The 23,516-nt window shown below is 47.8% G+C and overlaps 1 protein-coding gene across 3 annotated transcripts in view; it reads left to right on the forward strand.

Moving 5' to 3' along the window:
- Nucleotides 1-9,880, forward strand: part of DKKL1 (dickkopf like acrosomal protein 1) — a 32,839-nt gene extending 22,959 nt beyond the window's left edge. For 2 of the 3 annotated variants that reach the window (XM_075605538.1, XM_075605537.1), the window contains 2 exons: nucleotides 7,183-7,336; nucleotides 9,388-9,880. In XM_075605538.1, the coding sequence (XP_075461653.1) occupies nucleotides 7,183-7,336; nucleotides 9,388-9,763 (530 nt within the window). In that variant the 3' untranslated portion in view covers nucleotides 9,764-9,880. Of the gene's footprint in view, nucleotides 1-959; nucleotides 4,588-7,182; nucleotides 7,337-9,387 lie in introns of those variants that run through there. The other variant, XR_012802273.1, reaches the window with a different exon arrangement.
- The last annotated feature ends 13,636 nt before the right edge of the window (nucleotides 9,881-23,516 follow it).

Consider the following 23,516-nt stretch of genomic DNA (forward strand, 5'->3'; position numbering starts at 1 on the left):
AGAAGTCAAAACGCCGGGCACCGCCGAGACCCTCATCCCCTTCCTGATGTCGGCTTGTAACCAAATGAGAGGAACTTCCGAGGACGTCGCCCACAGATGCCTGGTCTCCAGTATCCGCTCCAGCGGAGCGCTATCCACGGCCCCCTCCTGCAAGGGAACCCTCTCCATGTTCCGCCTACGGAGAACAAGGCCACCGGCATGTGGACTGTCCACAGATGGATTGTTCCTTCAGCAGGACCGTCGCCTCGTGTCAGGAATCGGCATTCTCCTCGCTTCCCACACAAAGCACTCCCTCTCCGCAGGGAGCCCCTGCACACACAAAACAAGCCTGCCTTACCGTCCTCCACGGCTCCTCGCCCCTGCCGCCGTCGCGGGATCACTCCCCTCGGCGATTCCTCTACTCAGCGCCGGGCGCGCCCACGCCCTCCTACACGCACGCCAGCCTCAGACGTTATGTGCATGCAGTCTCAGCTTACAGAGCACACGCCTAACAGAGCACTTTTAACCTCTGCTTCTGCAGTGAGGCGTCACCCCCAAGCATCACACAGTTCAATGCAAAGCAATGATTACACTCAGCTGGGCTGTAACACCTCTCTCCTATCAGGGAGGACTCCTTGCAGTCCTCCAGGCCTGCCCCCTTTTCCCATTGGCCTGCCCAGCTTTATTATGCCTGTGCTTCCCATCACTCATCGCTCGACATAGTTCTGTATGGAAGCATTTGACTATTCTCTCAGTGACTCCTCAGGTATTGATGCGGATTGGACGACTACCCCCTCTGGCTCTCGACGTTGGCTCTACTTGGACTTCGTGACGTCTGGCATCCCTGACCTTGGCAACGGCAATAACTCCTCCTTCTCTACTACCGGTACCGGCAAGTATTGTCTTCACTACTATACCTGGCCTGGCAACAATAACACCACACTCCGGACACACTCCCTTTGCTGCGGGTGCGTGTATCCCTACGTCCCACCTCAGCACAGGGGACGGGTCTGGTCTGCGGGCAGCACCGGCGTAACACCTCGGCCTTTACTGGAGAAAATTACAAGCCCTGGCTACTTCCAGGCCAGGTTGGGGGAAAAACCGTCCAGGCCCTTGTAGATTCGGGCTCTGGGAAAACTCTGGTCTTTCAGGAACTATTACCGCCTAACGTGTGTGCTTTTGATTCTCCATGGAGTATAGAATGTATACACGGCTATGTAAAACGGTATCCGACGGCCAAAATCCAGCGACAGGTAAAAGGTCAGGAGGCCTACCTCGAAGTAGGAGTCGCTCCTTAGCTCCCTGCCCCCGTTGTGCTCGGCCGGGACTGGCCTTTCTTTTCAGACCTAATGGCTTCAGTCTCTCACGAGAAGCCTTATTATATGGCTCAGGAGAACCCTGGCAAACTGTTCCCCTTCTCGGCAGTCCTTTTTCCCAGTAGACACCGGGTTCCAAAGACTCGGAAGCACAGACGCTCTGACAAACAGGACTGGTTGCAGAAATCTGGGTCTCAAGGTGACCATTCTAGTAGCCAAAAGTCAAAAGTGATGGCTGGGGATGGCAAGAGGGATGGGGATATGGGCCCTGGAGATTTACCAGACCTATACCTCCCTGATTTTCGCCAGAGGCATAGGGAAGACCCAGTCCTTGTTAGACAGTATGATAATGTGATAAAAATTGATGAGCAGATATTGAATGCACAGAGGGTGATAGTATTCCCCCATTTTGAATTATCAAATGATATCCTGTATAGGGTGAATAGGCAGACACAAAAATGGAGGTCACCAGACAGATATTGCTTCCCAAGGCGTTTGTTAAATCTGTGCTCACTCTAGCCCATACTGTCCCTTGGGGTGGTCACCTTGGCAGGGATAAAACATTGGACCGTATTTCGTCCCGATTCTATTGGCCAGGGATGCATAGTGATATTGTTAAGTTATGTGCGGCATGTCCGGAGTGCCAGCTAACTAGTCCAAAGGGACAAAAACCAGCCCCTTTGGTTCCTCTACCCTTGGTGTCAGTTCCCTTTGAAAGAATTGGGGTAGACTTGGTAGGACCTCTAGAACCTTCTGCGAAAGGACACAGGTTTATTCTTGTAATAGTTGACTATGCAACAAGATATTCTGATGCGTTCCCCCTGAGAACAGCAACGGCGAAGCAAGTAGCCAACAAGTTGTTGGAGCTGTTCTCACGGATTGGACTTCCCCAGGTTATGTTGACAGACCAAGGTACAAATTTCATGGCTAAACTGATGCAGGATGTCTTAAAATTACTAGAGGTCAAGTCTGTTCGGACATCGGTCTACCATCCACAGACTGACGGATTGGTGGAAAGATTTAACCGAACTCTAAAAGGGATGCTGAGGAAATTTGTAGATTCAGAGAAGAGAGCCTGGGATGAACTTCTCCCTTTTCTGCTGTTTGCAGTGCGGGAAGTTCCCCAGGCCTCTACGGGATTCTTTCCATTTGAACTGCTGTATGGCCGCCAACCCCGGGGTATCCTAGACCTCCTAAAGGAGTCCTGGGAGGAACAGCGGTCCCTTTCTAAGAATACCCTGCAATATGTAGTGGACCTTAGGAAGCGCCTAGATGTGGTCGGGCATTTTGCTAGGGAGAATCTTAGATCAGCCCAGGACAGTCAGGAGAGACATTACAATCAAAATGCTCGTATGAGAGTGTTTCACCCAGATCATCAGGTGATGTGGTTGTTACCCAGTTGTGAGAGCAAACTCCTAGCCAAATGGCAGGGCCCATTCGAAGTACTCCGCCGCACGGGTGATGTGGATTACGAGATCGCTCAACCAGGGTCCAGGAAGGGTAAACAAATTTACCATGTGAACTTGCTGAAACCCTGGAAGATGCAGCGGTCTCTATTCATCCACCCGGTGGAGGAGGAAACGGACTTGGGTCCTCAGCCCCCACGGGAGAACATTGTGGGTGACGATAAAATCCCAATGGGTAGACAGTTGTCCTCTGAACAAAAAGGGGACTTGTTAGAAATAATTACACAATTCCATGATGTTTTTTCTGATTTGCCAGGGCAAACTAATTTAATTTCACATGTGATCGAGACAGCACCTGGGGTAAAAGTACGTTCCCGTCCTTATAGGTTGCCTGAAAGTCGCAGGGCCCTGGTAGAGAAGGAGGTACAAGTAATGTTACACTTAGGAGTGATTGAGGAATCATGCAGTGAGTGGTGTAGTCCACTAGTTATGGTCCCTAAACCCGATGGCAAGGTAAGATTTTGTGTGGACCTCCAAAAGGTCAATGCGGTATCCAAGTTTGACGCATATCCGATGCCAAGGGTGGACGAGTTAATTGACGCCCTTGGTAACGCGAAATATATATCCACGCTGGACTTGACAAAAGGATACTGGCAAATACCTTTAGAGGAAAAGTCCAAGTGCAAAACCACCTTTGCCACTCCCATGGGTTTATACCAGTTTGTGACAATGCCATTTGGACTGCATGGAGCCCTAACCACATTTCAGAGACTCATGGATAAAGTGCTGAGACCCTATAGGGCTTATGCCGCAGCCTACCTAGATGACATTGTCATTTATAGTAAACACTGGCGGGCCCATCTATATAGGCTGAAAGCGGTCCTCAAATCTCTAAGAGAGGCAGGGCTCACAGCCAACCCTAAGAAATGTGCCTTAGGTAAGGCGGAAACCAAATACTTAGGGTATGCAGTGGGAGGTGGAAAAGTAAGGCCACTAGCTGACAAGATAGTTGCCCTGAAAGAAGTTCCAACCTCCCAAACAAAAACGCAGGTACGCTCTCTGCTGGGTTTGGCAGGGTACTATCGGCGGTTCATCCCAAACGACTCGGAAGTTGCAGCCCCATTAATGGACCTCATAAAAAAGTGTGCCCCTACACAAGTGGTATGGTCAAGGGAGTGTCAGAGAGCATTTGAGGACATAAAAAGGTGTCTATCAGAGGGTCCCGTCCTTAGAAGCCCAGACTTCAACAGGCCTTTTGTAGAGCAAACTGATGCATCAGAGATAGGGCTAGGGGCAGTGTTGTCACAACAGTTTGAGGGAGTGGAACATCCGATCCTTTTTCTGAGTAGGAAATTATTCCCGAGGGAAAAAAAACTACTCAGTGATTGAGAAGGAGTGCTTCGCAGTAAAGTGGGCAATCGAGGCTTTGAGGTATTATCTGGCAGGAGTCCATTTTACTCTGGGGACGGACCATGCTCCATTGAAGTGGTTAAATAGTATGAAGGACTCCAATTCTAGATTGACCAGGTGGTATATGGCCCTCCAACCCTTCTCATTTGAGATTCAGCACAGGCTTGGAAAGGAAAATGCAAACGCTTTTCTAGAGAAGGGGTGGATGGTCGGGCTTCAGCCGTGCGTGGCCCCAGCCACACACTAACGGGAGGAATGTGACAGGGTGAATGAACGTCACCAGCCATATACCTGGCAAACCTATGATTAGGTTTGCAGTGCAGCAATGACGAGGTTAAGTTTGTTGAGAAGGGCTGCTTAATTAGTCTGACCCCAGATGCATAATCAAGGTGTTTTAAAACCCCCAGGCTGTACACACATGCAAGCTAGCTGGTCAGGAGACAGGACTGAAATACTGAAGAGATTACTGCTATAAGGTCTGTTTTTCAAAGTACATGTGTGATGAACTGTCTGTGTCCTGCATGCTGAAGAGAAGCTGCCTTGTTATCTATGCTGAAGAGAAGCTATTTTGTTTTTGTATGCTGAAGAGAAGCTATTTTGTTTTTGTGTGCTGTTGTCACGGGAGACTCCTGTGGCAGGTAGGATCTCGGTGGCCGGAACAGCAGGAAGCGTAGTAGGGGTCACAATCAGAGGGTCCGAGGCAGGCGGCAGACAGCGCAGTCAGGAAACAAGCAGGGGTCCGAGGCAGGCGGCAGGTAGCGACGTTAGGTAACAAGCAGAGGTCCAAGGCAGGCGGCAGGTAGCGACGTCAGGTAACAGACTTCTATGGTACAGGTACAGAAAACAGATCAGGATATCAGAAGCATGTACATTAGGAATCTGACTTCAAGCAAAGGCAAACACAACAGACAGGAAGCAAGATATAAAGGACAGAGACAGGAGCAACAAGAAGACAGACAGACAGAGGAACCCAGAGCCAACAGAAGGCAGCAGCACACCCAGTGGACAAGGAAGCTATGGCTAGGCAGGAGGTCTAGGCGATCCTGACAGCTGTATATTTTTAAGGCTCAATAAAGAAGCCTTATCAAGAGAACCCGCGTGTGTGGTTGCATGTACCCTGCAACAGACTTGAAGCAAAAGGTGACCATGTGAGCTCATTTACATGTCATTTCCCAGAATCCCTTGCTGCAGTGAAAGCGCTGTATGCTAGGAGATAACAGTGAAAAGCAGGGTTGCAGACCTGACTGAGACATGTGAATGTGCTCATAAGTGATTAGTTTCATTTGCTGTATGTATGTATGTGTATATATGTGTGTGTGCGTCTCTCTCTCTCTCTCTCTCTCTCTCTCTCTCTCTCTCTCTCTCTCTCTCTCTCTCTCTCTCTCTCTCTCTCTCTCTCTCTCTCTCTCTCTCTCTCTCTCTCTCTCTCTCTCTCTCTCTCTATATATATATATATATATATATATATATATATACACATACATACATATACACATATATACATATATAAGCACAACAGTGCTTACCTGGTGTGAATGTGTGAAGTGAATTAGTGCTGGACTAAAATGAACTATTACGTGTCACTAACATTAATATTAAAAAAGTGTCATAATAACAAAATATCTAAAGGAGAATGTAAAACAAACAAGCAAATGTTACCATACATAGTGCAAATAATCTGGCCAAATCTGACATCTTTACAATATTTTCAAATATCACCAAGAGAGCCACTGATTGTTAATCCATCTCATGTAACTCTCCCACCGTTCAGCTGGATCCCGAGTGGTAACAGTATTACATTCATTATTTTTTATTAAGATCTTGATATATGAATGTTTTAACCTGACTGACTATTTAATCACCTATATTAATAAACTTCATCTGTACCTTGGAGCAAAGAGTAATTTGAGATTTACTTGTTAAAACTAGCAGTCTTTGTTCAGTCCACACCCCAAATAGGATAAGCAGCACTGCTCGGCACAGCTGTTGCGGCCGCCTCCTTACCTGTGGCCCCCGCTTCCTTCAAACCGCAGTGTCAAATTACGCTGCTGACGTCACCAACGTGATGTTGCACGGCGTCACGTTGCTATGGTAGCCCGACGTCATTTGACACTGCGACTGGCAACAAGATGTCGTGACGTCACGTTGGTGACGTCCACGGCATCCTTTGACGCTGCGGTTCACAAGGAGGAGGGGGGCGGCAGGTAAGGAGGCGGCCGCAACAGCGAAATGATTTCCCATCAGGCCAGAGAGTGCGGCAAAAGTATATGGGGGCGGACATTTTTGCTGCCTCAAAATGTTGCTACCCCAGGGCCTAATGGGAAATCTACCACTGAGGATAAGCAAAGAAAATGCATCAACGCCTAATATATCACTCGGCACGGGGATCTTCCCCCTTCTTCAGTTTTGTGGGCTGTGTCTATGTGCAATTATTCGGAAGTTTTGTTGTACCTACAACACATTTGGGAAAAAGACGTAAATGGTCTCAATATTATCAGTACCCAGACTTGCTTTGCAATGTGTTGCACTTCTCTCTGACAGTGGAGAGCACATTAAATTTTGTGGTTTATTAAAAGACATCTTCCAATTTTCTCAATAGCAAATAAAGTTAGTGAAATGCTGTACAGTACAAAACGAAGAGATATAAACCCAAAATTAACACTGATAAAGAATAGAAGTAATAACGTGAAGTGTTTTTGCTCTAACTCCCCCCCATCCCCCGATTTTTGTTTGTTTGTTAAATAACGTGTAGGAAGCAGGGAATCTCCAGAGCTGAATAATGTTAATTTCAGCTCCGGGGACCCACGGCTTCCTGAGATACTTAGCGGGGAAGGTGCCACCGGTACTGTCCCCTCCAGGAAAAACAAAATCGAGGTTGCATTCTCCCACATCACGGCCCCATATGGAACTGCTCCTGCTTGAGTATATGTCTGAACACAAAAATGGTCCTGTGTAACATATGGTATGAAGTAGTTCCCTCTTATCTATGGGGAGTATCTCTACTTTTATGTCTACATAGGACTTAAAAGTTGTTTTTTGGTGTTTACACACTACATTTCTTCTATTTATAGCTCTTGCGTTCCCAGTGTGTGCCCCCTTTCCAGCTGAAGGAGAGCCATGTAGGCGCCAAACAAGTAACCTTTTAAGACTGTTATGGGGTTCAGTCACTGGGGTTGGTCCCGGTTATTGTCCTTGTGCAGAAGGTCTGGTGTGCACCAATAAAGGGTAAGGATGATCATACGAAAAACTCACGTACAGGCATACCCCGGTTTAAGGACACTCACTTTAAGTACACTCGCGAGTAAGTACATGTCGCCCAGTAGGCAAACGGCAGCTCTCGCATGCGCCTGTCAGCACGTACTGAACAGCAATACCGTCTCCCTACCTGTATCGAAGCTGTGCACAAGCTGGGAGACTATAGAGCCTGTTACACATGCGTTATTTACATCAGTTATGCACGTATATGATGATTGCAGTACAGTACATGCATCGATAAGTGGGGAAAAGGCAGTGCTTCACTTTAAGTACATTTTCGCTTTACATACATGCTCCGGTCCCATTGTGTACGTTAATGCGAGGTATGCCTGTACTGTATCTGTCATAACTTGTTACATTTTAAAGTTTTATGCAAACGGGATATTAACAAAAAGTTATACTTTTAAAAAAAATAGATCACCTACATTGCATCATTAATGTAAAGTTGAGATGTATAGTGAAGTAATACTGCATTTGGAAGACAAGATAATATTACCAAAGATTTGTACATTAATTGTATGCAACATCAGTGAATCAGTTTTAATGGTTGTTATTTAGGGTTTCGTTTTTCTGTGCTCCGTATAATCACTGACAGAAATCATAGCAACTGTTTAATTTCACCTACGGTTCAAATTACTTGTTCAGTCTTTTTATATGTTTGAAATTTGCTTTTAACGATTGTCACGTATGGCCCACCTGTGAGCATGTGACTTGCATACGGGACAAGGGTTAATACAGAGCTCGCAAGCGCACCCACTCTTCACCTTCGCAAAGGTCCATCAAATGAGTAATATCTCCTTTAAATCCATCCTCTTATACCACCTGTCACGAACAGCACACAAGTGGGCACGTGACTTAGATATGCAACCAGGGTTAATACACACGGCTACTCTAGCCAAATCGCCTTTTTCCTACACAAGGTACCTTCAATTAGTTAATATTAACCCCTCACCCAATTGCAATCATTTATACGCTGCCACCACCCAAGAAATTATGCAAACAAAAGATGTAAAATTATTAAATCTACCAGGGTCTCAGGTCCCTGTTTATGACAGAAAACAACTATGTACTTAACACACAAATCTGTTGTAGCAAAATGTGTCCGAAAATTGTACAGTAAATACTCTCACCAGAGCGTGCAAACAGATCATTCAGAGCCTAAAGCATCACTTATTAAATGTTTTAATATATATAAAAATAAAGTACTCAGATTACAGAAAAGGGATTACAAGAACATACAATTACAATAAATACAGAACAGCTTCTTAAAATAACAGGATACAACATAAAATAGAAATCCCTATACAGTACATTACTCAAATCTCCTCATTGGTTTTCTCCCAGATAGGTCACTGGCGCAGGAAGATGAGATATCACGTGTTTGGTCCAAACACGTCTCGGTTGAAATCTGATTTTTCATAAAACCTTGCTGTCTTATGTAGTATTATTTCCCATTAAAACAGCATAAGCCCACCTGCATCGTAAATTAGCTGTGAGATTGACAATTTCATGACAGAGCAATTAAGTTCTGTTTGAAGCCCAGCATAGATTTATAACAAGTCTGGACCTGTCATAAACCCAATACAGTACATCGTATTTTTACCCCAAATTGCACCTTCTCCTGGAAGCTGACCGGTGGTCCCTGGACATCTGTGCACTTCCTGGGTTCCAGAGTGGCGAGCCCAGGGTTCCACCAGGCAAATGGGAAGATCCAAAATGTCTACGGGGTTCAGAGCTAACTCCCACGGGTGTTAGAAAAGCCCTGATGACATTGCGACTTTCTGCTGGTGGACCCATGGGTAGGTTTGTAGTCTGCAACACTATTTGTCGTTTGTTGTGTGTAAAAATCGGCACAAGAAAAGACAAATATCTTGTTAAGCAGGAGGTTACTAATGCCGGGGGGGACCATAAATCAGCTCCAGGGGTAGAAAAAGAAATTAGGAAGAAAAAAAAAGTTCCTAGGCGAGATTGCTGCTGGAATCTGACGGTTGAAATGCTGCCTCTTCTCTCTTATCCTGCAGATTTAACCTAATCTCTACCTGTGAGAAGCCAGATGACGTGTTAGATTTTACTACCTACAGAGGAGAATCTCTCTTCCAGCCCATAGCTCGTAGAGGTGAGGAGCCCACCTACTATGACACAGATCTCATGCCTTGGCCCATGCAAGATGACCACTTAGCAGTTGTAGACCTCCCCAGAGCAGCTGAGGAGAGCGACAGAGAAGCTAAAGATGCATTGAAAATACTGAGCGAGGACTTGGCTGATGATTTAGAAGATGAGAGCTTGCACATGGCTGAACATGCAGTGGAACCTGCTGACCCAAGTCAAATAGATTTCCAGGAGCTCAAACAACTAGCCAGTCAAATGGGCCAATATTTTGGTCCTGGCTTCTACTAAGCATGTTGCCTTCTTTCTGCCACCATCTTTGTTCACTGTCATTTCATTTATGCCATTTTTGTGTTTTGTAATACAGATATGTTTGCAATATTTGCACTAATTATATTTGTTCCACCTTCTAAAGATTGTGTCTCATTTATTTTTAGGGGAAAAAAAGCGGCGTCTGGTTAATCTAGAAATAACCATAGTGTCACTAGACAAAATGTAATATATATATAGGGCAGTACATCTATATCAGAATGCATTACTCCTGAGGCACTAATAATATATTTAGTTTGTAACACTTTTCCTTTACACTGCCTTTTTTTAATGGTAGTCACATGCTTCATTGTGATATTATTGAGTAGTTTTATTAATTTAAAGAAACATTAATGTATTCAAACTAGAAACAACAAAAAACAAAAGGGATATTGCAAGCACTCCTAGGTCCCTTCCTATGTCAGAAAAAGACTATAATAAACAACAGTGAGGGAGGCGCATGCGCGAGGCTGGAGCGGATGGCAGCATAGAATCAGAGCTCCATCCCCCACCTCCCATAACATTACGAAAAAGGCAGTAATCGACAACAAAAATACCCAATAAAAGTAGTGACAGTGCGGTAGACACTCCCGTGATGGCCCCACTCACCGCAAAGAAAAAGAAAGAGGGAGATTTAAGGAGATATCTGGGCCGCTCTACCCCACGAGGCGCTGCTACAGCAAGGGCGCCGGAATCAGCAGCGGGGTCTGAGTCGGAAAGGGAAGAGGACCCCCCAAATGAGCCCACACAGATGCCTGTCCGAATCTGCGATTTTGATCGCCTATACCAGGACATGAAAAATATGATTTATGTCGGGCTCCAGGACTTAAAAAACGAGGTACAGGGCCTGGGGGAGAGGACAGGGGCCCTCGAGGAAAAGATGGCGACCGCATCTAAGCAGATAAAGAAAACAGACAAAAGAACCTTGTATATGCAAACCCAGATAGCGGAGATACTGGATAGGCAGGAGGATGCCGAAAACCGGGACCGCCGCAACAATATTAGAGTGCGCGGGGTCCCGGAGGCAATCACTGATGTGGAGGAATTCATATCAAGGTGGATAGAAACAATCCTGCCCGACATACCGGCAACAGAAAGAGCCATGGACCGCTGTCACAGAGCCCTTAGAAGCCGCCCTGCAGCAATGGAGCAACCGCGTGATATTATCGCTAGGCTACATTACTTTAAGACAAGGGACGCAATCTTTAAATGCACCAGAGCGGAGGGGGCCTGCCGGTTCGAGGGAGCCACGATGCAGTTGTTCCAAGATCTATCCCCGATCACACTATCGAGGAGAAGAGCACTGCAACCCGTCACTAAACTGCTGAGAGACCGGTGCAGTTAGATATCGTTGGACCTTCCCGTTCGGCCTCTTGGTCATAAGGAACGGGAAGGCCATATCAATGAAGGACCCGGGAGAGAGTGAGGATTTCCTCAATAAACTGGGGCTGAAGGAGGGCCCGACAAAAAGCCCCAGGAGAGAGGCACGGGAGGAGACAGAGTGGAACACTGTAGGTCCCTCCAAATCACCCCGAGACCCGGCGATACCCGCAGTAATTTGAGGTGAATGCCTAAATACAGTTGACTGGATACACGGTCTAAAAGTTAGGGTACAGGGTTACCCAACAGTTGGTTAAGAAGAGAGCTTGCCGCTTTGCCTGACAGGGCCAATACCCTGCTGCTGATGCCACTAAGAGTGCTGGACTGCTTATCATGGAAGCGCGCCCTGTACCAAGAGTGCTCTGAGACACCAAGGACTCTACGGGAAACCCGTAATCATCCTAAGCAAAAGAAAAAGAAAAGTAACAAAAATTCAAACTCCTACCTGTTGCTGCAAATGGCGGATCGCAGTGGAACGCAAGGCATCCAACATGGCGCCACAACAAGCGCCTCACCGCATGGCTTCGTTGCGGAAGTGGAGCGCTTCCAGACGCGGGAGCAGGTGAGGAGACGCCCTTCTTCGCGGGCTATCTGAGGGAAAATGGCGGCCACCGGAAGAACGGCGCCGGAAATAGAGCGGGCGCCATCTTGGAGGAGGCAGACTGAAGGCGATACCGGAAGTCATCATCATCGCGCGCCGGAAGAGGCCGCAAACCCGCGAGTACCGGCGCACACTGGCGCGGCGACGCCAAGACACTCACCTACAACTCGGAGACATGCAGAGGAAAGAGCGATGAGCCAAAGGCAGCACACAGTGCAACGAAAGCAGGCGGACATCGGAGGCGACGAGGGGGCGGAAGTTCACATGCCCAGATAACAGATAGAAGGGGATAATAGAGAGTGGGACATAATAACGTGGGCATTACAGCAGTAATTATTAAACAGGGACGCACCACACACCACTCACAGCACACAGCTAGGCCCAGGGGCAACTACTAGAGAAACAAGGAGGCCCAGACAAGGAGCAGGAGACTAGCTGAGCATACTTCATCCCAGGACAGCAGCTTGTAGAGGCACATACCAAGACAGAGGCAGGCAGGAAAGTACACGAGCGACTAGCGGTCAAGGGCAAGAAGTTACACTCTGAACCTTACACTTGAATTTTAAAGTTAACAGTTGAATTTAAAATTAAGAACCTACATAACGAACAGTTGTCGTTACACCATTACACTGCACAGGCAGGAGAGAGGGGGAGGGATGCTGTCCCTCGCGAAGGCTTTGTGCATGAGTCTCCACATGGGCGTGGGAGAGAAGACCCACGAGTGGCCCATGAAAGTCCCGTCTAGGCCAGCCGAGCAGGGCGGGAGAGGGGGATGGAGGGCCATCCCGAACTCCGCCCAGGCTGCACGCCTGGAGAGGGCAAAGAAGGAGATTGGGGGAGCTAGTTCCCGCCCAGTCCCCGGACAGTTATTAAATGTTGGAATGAATGTTGATTTGTGTATTTTTGTGTCCTCCCAGTGTGTCCCCCGCTGTATTCCCATGCCACAGATCCAGCTCGCTGTCAGGTGGAATCAGCCCCAGAAGCACCAGCCATCCTCACCGCCGACATCATGGGCTCCGACGGCTGCTCACGCAAGAGAAAAGGTGTGGAATTGCAATCATGAGTAAAGGGATTACTATTATATCACATAATGTGAAAGGCTTTAACAATCCAGGGAAGCGCAGATTAGCTATGGCGGACTACAAAAAAACTGACCCTGACATCATCCTCTTACAGGAAACACATTTTTCTAAATCAAGTTCACCGAAATATATTGATTATAGGTTTAAGAACTGGTTCTCAGCTTCAGCCACTAAAAAAAAGAGAGGGGTGGCCATTCTAGTACATAACCGTTTGCCCTTTGCGATTAAGACCATTAAAAAAGACTACAACGGCCGATTCCTAATTATAGGCGGCGAAATAAGAGGTCAACCAATCACGCTGGCAAACGTTTATGCGCCAAGTGAAGGCACGGAAACGTTCCTAGAAAGATTCTTCTCTATCCTTCAGAGGATAGCGCAAGGCTGCGTAATACTTGGGGGTGACTTTAACCAGACGCTAGATCCAATACTTGATAGATGCACCCCGAGCGGTAAAATTAACTCAAGGATAAGACAAACTTGGAATAGAGGGCTGAGAACCAATAACCTTTTAGATATTTGGCGAGAACAGCACGACAGGATAAAGGGTTTACATTCTACTCCCACCCACATGACAGATATAGTAGGATAGACTACCTTTTTGTATCCAGTAGAATGGTTTCACAGATCTCCCACACGGGCATCCACGATATTTCGTGGTCAGATCATGCACCGATAGAGCTGCGGTGCTCTGATTTTATTCTAGACAGACCAGGAGCGAACTGGAAGCTCAATGAAGTCTTACTAAAAATACCCGAAATTGCACAAAATGTAGGGGATAGAATCAGGGAATATTTTCAGGAGAATACGGGAAGTGTGTCTTCGCAGGCTACCTTATGGGAAGCCCATAAGGCGACTCTGAGAGGAGAGCTCATAAGAATTGCAAGCAGACGAAAGAGGGAGAAGGACAAGAAAATCAATCAATTACAAGCAGAATTGGCAGTCCTCTCAGCTCGACATAAAACTAACAAAGACGCAATGACCCTTAAGGAGTTGCTAGACACTAAAACTAAGCTTAATATCTTGCTGACTTCCCGTGCTGAAAAGGAGCTGACATGGTCGAAGAGGAAATTTTTTGAGAAAGCAAACAGGCCAGATACCCTACTTGCCAACAAACTTAGAGACAAAAACCAAGTCTCCCAAATTCAGGCAATTCGAACAGTGCAGGGGGATCTGACCTCTGACCCCAAACAAATAGTTAACGAATTCAAAATATATTACGAGACCCTCTACGATGGGGCGAAGGTGGCACACACACCAACCACAAAAGCACGATTAAAGACGTTCTTAACAGAGGCTCAATTGCCTCAAGTGACCAGAGAGGAGAGGGACGCACTACAGGCAGACTTTACTACAGAGGAACTCCTAGAGGTAATGAAGTCATTAAAGGCAGCCAAGGCCCCAGGCCCAGATGGCTTCTCCAATCTCTATTATAAGAAATTCCGCAAAATATTAGCTCCTCACCTACTAAAATTATGTAATTCCTTTCTGGATGGTGCCCCCATCCCGAGCTCAATGCTCCAGGCGTCTATCTCAGTAATCCACAAACAAGGAAAAGACCCAGCGGACTGTAAAAGCTATAGACCCATCTCGTTAATAAACTCGGACACAAAAATATTTTCCAAACTTTTAGCTAACCGCCTTAACCAGGTGTTGTCCAAGTTGGTCCATCCCGATCAAGTAGGGTTCATATGCGGTCGACAAGCAGCTGATAACACCAGACGGATTATCGACTTGATTGATCTGGCGCAAAAAAAACATATCCCGTCTATGGTGCTTAGTTTAGATGCAGAAAAAGCGTTCGACAGAATTGATTGGCCCTACTTGAGAGAGACGCTTGGAGCGTTCGGATTGGGGGGGAGAATGATAGAGGCAATTCTCGCTCTGTATCGGGGACCGACGGCGAAGGTCAGACACCAGGGCTTCCCCTCGGGAGAATTTCAGATAAAGAGCGGCACCAGGCAGGGTTGTCCTCTGTCACCCCTTCTCTTTGCGCTATGTATTGAACCCCTAGCGGCGCACATCCGCCTCAGCCCGAATATAGCAGGAATCCAAATTAGTGACCAGCCACATAAGGTGGCCCTGTACGCTGATGACGTGATACTCACACTATCACAGCCCCTCACCTCTCTGCCGAACGTTTTCCAAATATTAGGGGAATTTAATACGTTATCGGGGTTTAAAATTAACCAGGCAAAATCAGAAGCCCTAAATATCAATTTACCTAAAGTTACCGAGAAACTGATCACGGTGAACTTTGATTTCAAATGGCAAACCTCCTCCATAAAATATCTAGGAATCAATATCACGAAACAGTCAGGCACCCTTTATAAAGCTAATTACCCCAGACTAATTCGGACACTGAAGGAAGATCTCCGGAAATGGGCAGGGTACAACATATCCTGGATTGGCAGGATTCAATCTCTAAAAATGAATCTCCTTCCCAGAATTCTGTACCTATTTCAGACTCTTCCGGTCCCTATAATCAGGGAAGAGATCCTTAGGTTACAGTCCGCAATGGTGAAATATATCTGGGGTAATAAAACCCCCCGCGTCAAAACTAGCACACTAATTCGGCCTACAACAAAAGGAGGATTAGCGGTACCTTGCCTGTTGTCGTATTATAGAGCGGCCCAATTAACCCAAATCATCCAGTGGCACACCCACCCTAGTCGAAGGCGTTGGGTGGAGCTGGAGGTGGCCTGCTGTGCCCCGGTGGCGCTGCAGGACCTGATCTGGCTTCCAAATAAGGTCCGTAAGGACTTCAAACACCCGCTCCCCGCGATTGTCGGCTCTTTGGCAGTATGGGACAAAAGCAAATACAAACATGTCTTAATGAGACAACACTCCTTGATGACCCCAATTTTGGGAAACCCTGATTTCGCTCCGGGCCTGCAGAAGAAGGATTTCATTATTTGGACACAGAAGGGCTACACTCGCCTTTTACACCTGGAGGGTAGAATTTCTATCAAACCATTTGAGCAAATTAAGTCTGAATAATCAGTTCCAAACTCAGAATTCTTTAGATACCTCCAGTTAAGAGCTTTTTATGATAAATTCCCCATTCGGGCTCAACGCACTAATTTTGAACAGCTCTGTTCTACTGGAACAGGAACCAGGGGACTTATCTCTACAATGTACAAAGCGGTGGTCTGTCCGAATCCTGACGCCGACGTGACATTAAAATATAGGAATAGATGGGAAAGAGACCTAGGGGACACATTAGAGGACAAGGAATGGGACTATATCGTCTTGGCGGCAGCTAAGAGCTAAATTTGCACGACATTAAAGGAGAACGCGTATAAGGTCCTGATGAGGTGGTATTTGACCCCACTACGATTGTCAAAGTTTGTCAGGGGCTACCCCCCATTGTGCCCTAAACAATGTGGGGAGCAGGCAGACTTGCTACACATGCTGTGGGGTTGCACCAAGATACTCCCAATCTGGGAAGATATCAGAAATTGGCTCCAGAGAATTCTCGACTGCGCGATCCCTTTAGACCCCTGGTTGTTAAACAGGTCGGAGCACAAATTGATTGCACATTTTGCAACTGCCATGAGGTGCGAAATCGCAGCATTGTGGAAGCAGTCGGAACTACCAAATATCCCAAAAATCAGGAATAGAATTTGGCACGTTTGCCGGATGGAACAGTTAACGAGTCTGGTTAACGACACCGGCACAAACTTTCTCAAAGTCTGGTCCCCATGGCTGGACCTGAACGATATCCCAGGGATCAATGCCTCCAACATACTGCTCTAATAGCTCTAGGCGCGTTCTCCTTTGATGAGTGTAGGGGACGGGGAGACATAGAATACGGTCAACAAGAGGGGATAACTAAATTCGAAAGCAAAATGAGCGAGCAGGGACTAGGATACATACGTGAGATTAGACGCCAACATTACGATTGCAGTTAACCTGAGATCTGTCGGACCGGAAGTCTTCAAAGCCCAAGAGATCCAGAGCCTTGATTGAACCGTAGTTTCCAAGATGAGCCCAACGGAGCTGAAGCCTCTCTGGGGCAACCTCACCCCCCCCCCTCCCTTCCTCCTCCCCCTGGTGTCGTATGATTGTAAGTCTTGTTGGTCTGTACGTAACCCCGGTATGTCTTACGTGAGTCTACTTATAAAATGAGTTGGTATGGGTACTGTTGTATAAGACAATGGGTTGGCAGAAAATGTGATAATTGTACCATGCACTCAATAAAAACTTTTTTGGTTGGAAAAAAAAAATAAACAACAGTGAGCCTTAAGACTGACTTCCATATTGCCAATTATTGAGTCCATAAAAATGTTAAACTCCTTTAAAAAATATACATTATTACATTACTATTACACATATTATACAATCCTGAAACCCCACTTTATTCATAATCTACCTCTAAAATAACCTTAAAAAGGAATCTTAGTATCCACCTGGCTTCACGCTGAAGTAATCTATCAATACCACCACCACCACCACTGTGTAATATTTCCAAAATCTACAGTTTTCAGGGAATTAATGTTTAAATGCAAACAGCAGCGCACAGCCAAGGGAGCAAGGGTCAGGGTAATAATAAAAAAATATTTACTGAATCATCACTCCTTTGATAAAGCACCCACAACATGTGAAATGCGTAGGAGGGTCTGTGTACCTCCTTTTGGTGATATATAATATTTTTTATTATTACCCTGACCCTTGCTCCCTGGGCTGTGTGCTGCTGTTTTTTGCATTTGAACCTGGATTTACTTACCTACGGCTGGCACGCCTCATCAGAGATTCAAGGAGTGGTAAAGGATTGAAATATTCACAAACCCAAGAAGGTATGTGAGTACTATATCTTACTGAAGATTGTTTTACATTGATCGGTGCCCCCAATGAGGCTGCAAAGGTGTGGGACACCATTATCGGCTGTGACCTTCAGAGGGATTTTACTGAAACATATACAAGACGTCTCGCTAGTAGGACTGTATCACTCACTCCAACTAAGAATCTACTATATATGTCTCAAAGTGTCCTATGTGTCGTTGCCTGTCTGTCTGTATGTGTCTCCCTGTGTCCCTCCCTGTGTCCCTAGCGGCAATCAGATTGGACCTTGGGCCAGGCCAATGAGATTGCTCCCTTGGCCCGCCCGCCCCCGCACACCTTTCATTGGCCCGAGGCAGAGTGACAACACACACACACACACCGTGGCGCTCATCGGGACCCGCGCGCACCTCCTCCTCTCCCCGGGTCTCCCGCTTTCCCGTGCTTTTTCCTCACCCCCCCCCCCGCTCACCCCTCCCCGCTCACCCCCCCCGCTCTCCCCCCCCACACACACACACAGAGCACGCGGCTCTCCCCTCACACAGGCCTCTCCTCCGGCTATCTCCGCCTCTCCTCCGGCTGTCTCCGCCTCTCCTCCGGCTGTCTCCACCTCTCCTCCGGCTGTCTCCGCCTCTCCCCGCGGGAGGCACAGCACCTCCTCACCGGAGCGTCTCAGCCTCTCCGCGGAGGAGCCCGAGGTGGAGGAGGAGGAGGGCGGCCGGTACCCGGAGGAAGAGGAGTGCGGCCGAGTGCAAGGTGAGGAAACGCACGGGAATGGGTTATTTAACGCGTCCAAGACTCACCCTGCCCTTTGCCCCCCCTACCCTCCCTGCCCTTTGCCCCCCTACCCTCCCTGCCCCCCTTGCCCTTTGCCCCCCCCTTCCCCTTGCCCCCCCTGCCCTCCCTCCCAATGCCCTTTGCCCCCCCTGCCCTCCCTCCCAATGCCCTTTGCCCCCCCTGCCCTCCCTCCCAATGCCCTTTGCCCCCCCTGCCCTCCCTCCCAATGCCCTTTGCCCCCCTGCCCTCCCTCCCAATGCCCTTTGCCCCCTGCCCTCCCCCTGACCTTTGCCCCCTGCCCTCCCTCCCCCTGCTCTTTTCCCCTTTGCCCCCCTGCCCTCCCTCCCCCTGCCCTTTTCCCCTTTGCCCCCTGCCCTTTTCCCCTTTGCCCCCCTGCCCTTTGCCCCTCTGCCCCCTTGCCCCCCTCCCTCCCTGCCCTCTTGCCCCCCCTGCCCTTTGCCCCCTCACTCCCTGCCCTCTTGCCTCCCCTGCCTTTTGCCCCCCTGCCCCTCCGTGCCCTTTGCCCCCCTGCCCTTTGCCTTCCACGCCCCTTGGCCCCACCCGCCCTTCCACTCCATGCCCCCTGCCCGGGCAACGCCGGGTATAGGTATATTAGCTAGTAATATATATAGATAGAGAGAGAAAAATAAGTAATCCACTCCAGCAGGAGCAGACACAAGACAGCACTCAAAGGTAAGTAAGAAAACTTGTATTCAAAAATAAACATACAAGTTTTCTTACTTACCTTTGAGTGCTGTCTTGTGTCTGCTCCTGCTGGAGTGGATTACTTTTCTCTTTGGATACCATTATTGAAGTTTTGTGCCCGGAACTATTTGAGCAACCCATTATCTCCTCATTGACCCCAGGGAATTAATGTTTCCCTGATGCTCAGCACTTTAATCATGTACAACACCGCTTTTGATATGTTTTAGATCACAAACATGTTCAAGGATCCTCCTCCCTAATTCTGTTAGTCTTACCCACATAATGTTTCTTACAATCACATTGCAGTAGGTAAATGAACCTTTTTGTTTTACAATGAAGTAGGACCTAAGTGTAAAGCACCCTCTGCCACATTTATCTGAAATGTTCTTACTTGTTTTTATAAACTTGCCGGCTTTGCATCCCCTGCAGGGGTAGCAGTCTTTCATTTTCTTTAAGGGACTGCAAGCAGACGTTACAGGGTTAGGACAGAAACGACTCTTCGCTAGTAAAACTCTTAAATTAGGTGCTCTAGCTTTAACCTGCGGAAATGTATTTAAATGTTTTCTCAACGCTGGGTCCGGTAATAAAATATACCAGTACTTCTGTAGTACCTTTCGCAGGGTTCCCCAATGCGTGCCATAGCCACTTCCAAATCGAAGTGAATTCAATTATTTGTTCTTAGGATCCCCAAAAAGAAGGTTACTTCTCATGTAAGTTTGTTTTTCATATATCCCATATGTATATTTTGGTCAAGAGAAGCCTCTTTGGCGAAATCTCCAAGCTAGATCTTCTGCCTCAAAGTAATCATCAGTAGAGCAATTTATCATTTGTCTCAAAAATGTACCACTTGGGATACCGTTAATAGGAACAGGTAAATGTTGGCTGGATGAATGTAGGGAAGCTCAGAGAAGCAATAATCTTTGAAAAAATGCAATAGTCAGTTGAAAGAAAGATATTGAACATATACAAGGCAAGATGAGACTGTGGAAAAATAAAAAAAACAACAATATTCGTGTTCGATAAGATTATAAACAACAAAAAGTCTCTACAGTAATTATAAAGCCATGAAACACCATTCCAGATTAAGCGCAACATCTACAGACGTCAGACCGCAGACGGAGCCCCAGGAGAGCATCGCCGTTCCACTGAAGGCAACGATCAGGGGGGCATTGAAAGGGGAAATTTGTATTTATATAGTTTGAATGGGTTACTTATGTAACGGTGTTTCCCCCACCCAATAGCAGATAGGGGCCATTACAGGGTGTATGGTGTATATACCTGCTGGCAACGAGGGTTGAGTCGTCCGCCGATGGTAGTGGGGACACAGAAACAGGCTTCTGGGGTTCATACCCCACATATCTCCTTAGCAGTGCAGGGCCTCCATCTGCCGTAGGCTCCAGGAACCTAAGGCTGGGCCCACTACGCACCGTGACGCAGAAGGTGCAGCCGCGCCGTGCGGCAGGATTTTTCACAACTCAATAAAATTGAGTTTACTCCTAGCGACGGAGGCGTGGCCACGCCCCCACCGGCGGTTCACCCAATGAGGGCGAACTAGCTGCGTGACGTAATGGCCACGCCCCCGCAAATCTCCGACCACGCCCCCTCCCGTCGCAAGATTCTCCTCTCCTCACAGACCGCAGATCGCGGTTAGCGCTGTGACACGCGCCGCCCCCCCCGGCGGGCGCGCGTGTCACAGACATTACTGGGACCGCAGCCTAAGGTGATCTCCCATGGTAGAACTTATTACCTCTCCCCCCAGTAAGGTCACGCACCAGGCAGGAGGTATATTGTAAAACAGGAACGGGTTTATTACTACACTCTGCAGTAACAGTTACACAGCAGTATTCTGCCGGTTACAGTCTGTCAGGTCAGATATCACTGAAGATGGTCCGTGGACCGTCACAACAGGCCAAGGGCACCCGCAGCCGTCCTAGCTCTTCCACACCTAGCTCTTCCCCACCTCCCTAGCGAAGGCAGAGGTATGGTCCACACACTCCTCCCCACAGGGAAGAGCACATGGGTAGGCCCCAATCTCAGGCTCCCAGACGTGTGACCTGCCTTCCTCAGAGGAGAAGGAACAACTCTAACAGGACAGGCGGTCCTGTCCTTAAGTACATACAGGAGGCGGGCACCCCGTTGTCCCAGCTACAACAGGATGTACCACCCTCTGCTGTCACTCAAGTGCAGTACCAAAAGGTGAGGAGGAAAACCCCATACCAACAACTGGCGACTTGATAGTACCAGGGTTTACTGCCAGCACATTAGGCAGAATAGTAGTCATGGATGACCCTGCTACACTTATATATATGTAGCCTATGTATCCCCCCCCTAAGTGAGATTGGGGTATATGCTATGGATGCTACGCTTACCTGTTGGCTTACAGGGGCCTAAGCCTCCGCCACGGGGAGGTCGGGGTGATATAACCCAATACTCTCATTGCAATGCCTCCACCTGTGAGGGATCCCAGCATAGTGGGAGGAGCCCCTCACAGGACCCAGTAATCTCAATCACACACTGTGTATAAAACAATAACATTTACTGGCACAGGTATAACTCAACACTCTTATGGTTACCAATAGGTACAACTACCACTTTGCCTCGCAGGGCCTTAACCCCACACCTTATTCCCCCAACACCATGTACCCAGGAGTCCCCCACCCACCCAAGTGTGAGACAGTGCTGCCCACTAATTTCTGTTGAAGGGTGGTGCACGTATTGTGGTGAAGGTACCTGCAGGGTGTGTCCACACCCGGGCGCCCCGATGCTGTACTTGAGATCCCTGCTCCAGAAGGATAATCCCACGTTGTAATCTGTATCTACGGTGGATGGCTCCCGCATGGAGTGCTCCACCTTTGGAATGTCTCTTATCTCTGCTAGCTGCAGAGTGATTCACCTTTGTCACCAGTGGCCAGGATATCCACACTTCCTGGCTGTAACCCTCACTTAAGCTGGCTCTACAGGATCGTGTCCCTATCCTATGGGGCGGTCTCTGCAGCAACCACAAGCTGAGGGGAGTCGGGGCCTAGGGGGGGGGGGGGGATCTCTGGCCTAGTGCAGGGGCCACTTGCTCCCTGCACATGCACACCCTACCCTTACTCTGTCCCAGCTCCGACTGCCTCACTGGTGCCAGCGCGCAAAATGTATCCATCTCCTTGCATGAGATCTGGCCGCGCGATTGGCTCCCTGGCGTCACATGGTTAGCAGCCCCAGTGGCTGCTGGGTATTGTAGTCCCTTGCGGAGCCCTTTCCTATTGCCGCCGTGTGCGCTATCTGTACTGCTCATGCGCGACTTGGTAATGGCCACCGCTGCTCGCATCTGCGCAACTTTGGGAAGGCCCTGAGCTTTGGAGTGCCACATCTGCCATTCCTCACTTATAGTAATGGCCGCCGCAACTCTTCTGCGCATGCGCGAGCCTCCTCGCATGCATGAACCTAACAAACATGGCGGCGCCCTGCAAAGGGAGTCGCCGGACAGCTCGTCGCCACCCGCAACAGCCCCCACCGTGGCGGAGGTAATTGAGGGGGAAACGGAGGACCTGGGAGCCAGAGGGGACTTGGCTACATATATATATATATATATATAAAAATCTACTCGCCACCTAGTGCCAAACGTGTGCTGCTTGGGCCAATAGGAGCTCGCCACGATGTTAAATCCACTCGCCCGGGGCGAGCAAATGTATAGGTTTCGCGAACACTATATATATATATATATATATATTCTATATATATATATATATATTCTATATATATATATATATATATATAATATATATATATATATATATATATATATATATATATATATATATATATATATATATATATATATATATATATATATATATATATATATATATATATATATATATATATATATATATATATATATATATATATATATATATATATATATTATGGAGGGTCCCTCCTCTCCTCCTTACCCCCAATGCCCGCCTCCCCCTCAAGTCACAGGGGTGTGTGTATATGAGGTGATCAGAGCACTAGGAGGGGAGGAAACCCTTCATTTAGGCCAAACTATTTTTTTGAGGGGCGGGTGTTATTTTATCTCATCTTCACATAGCATTAAGGCACGTGACACAGATGCTGTTGCTCAGGGCTTCGCGCTGTCACAGGTCCCGCGCTCAAGCAAAGGAGCCTCTGACTCCCAGAGGTTTTTGTGATTGTTTTGTTCCTTATAGGAGAAATAGCCAATCAGAGAACGAGAAACACGGGACATAGGAAGATATGACCAATCAGAAGAGTTAGGGGGTGGGACAGACTATCAGAGAAGACCAGTAAGGGGAGGAGCAGAGCGGGATACAGGGGAGGAGCAGGGCGGCATACAGGGGAGGAGCAGGGCGGCATACAGGGGAGGAGCAGGGCGGGTTACAGGGGAGGAGCAGGGCGGGTT

The sequence above is a fragment of the Ascaphus truei genome, chromosome 6, assembly GCF_040206685.1.
Source record: "Ascaphus truei isolate aAscTru1 chromosome 6, aAscTru1.hap1, whole genome shotgun sequence".
Taxonomy (NCBI): Eukaryota; Metazoa; Chordata; class Amphibia; order Anura; family Ascaphidae; genus Ascaphus; species Ascaphus truei.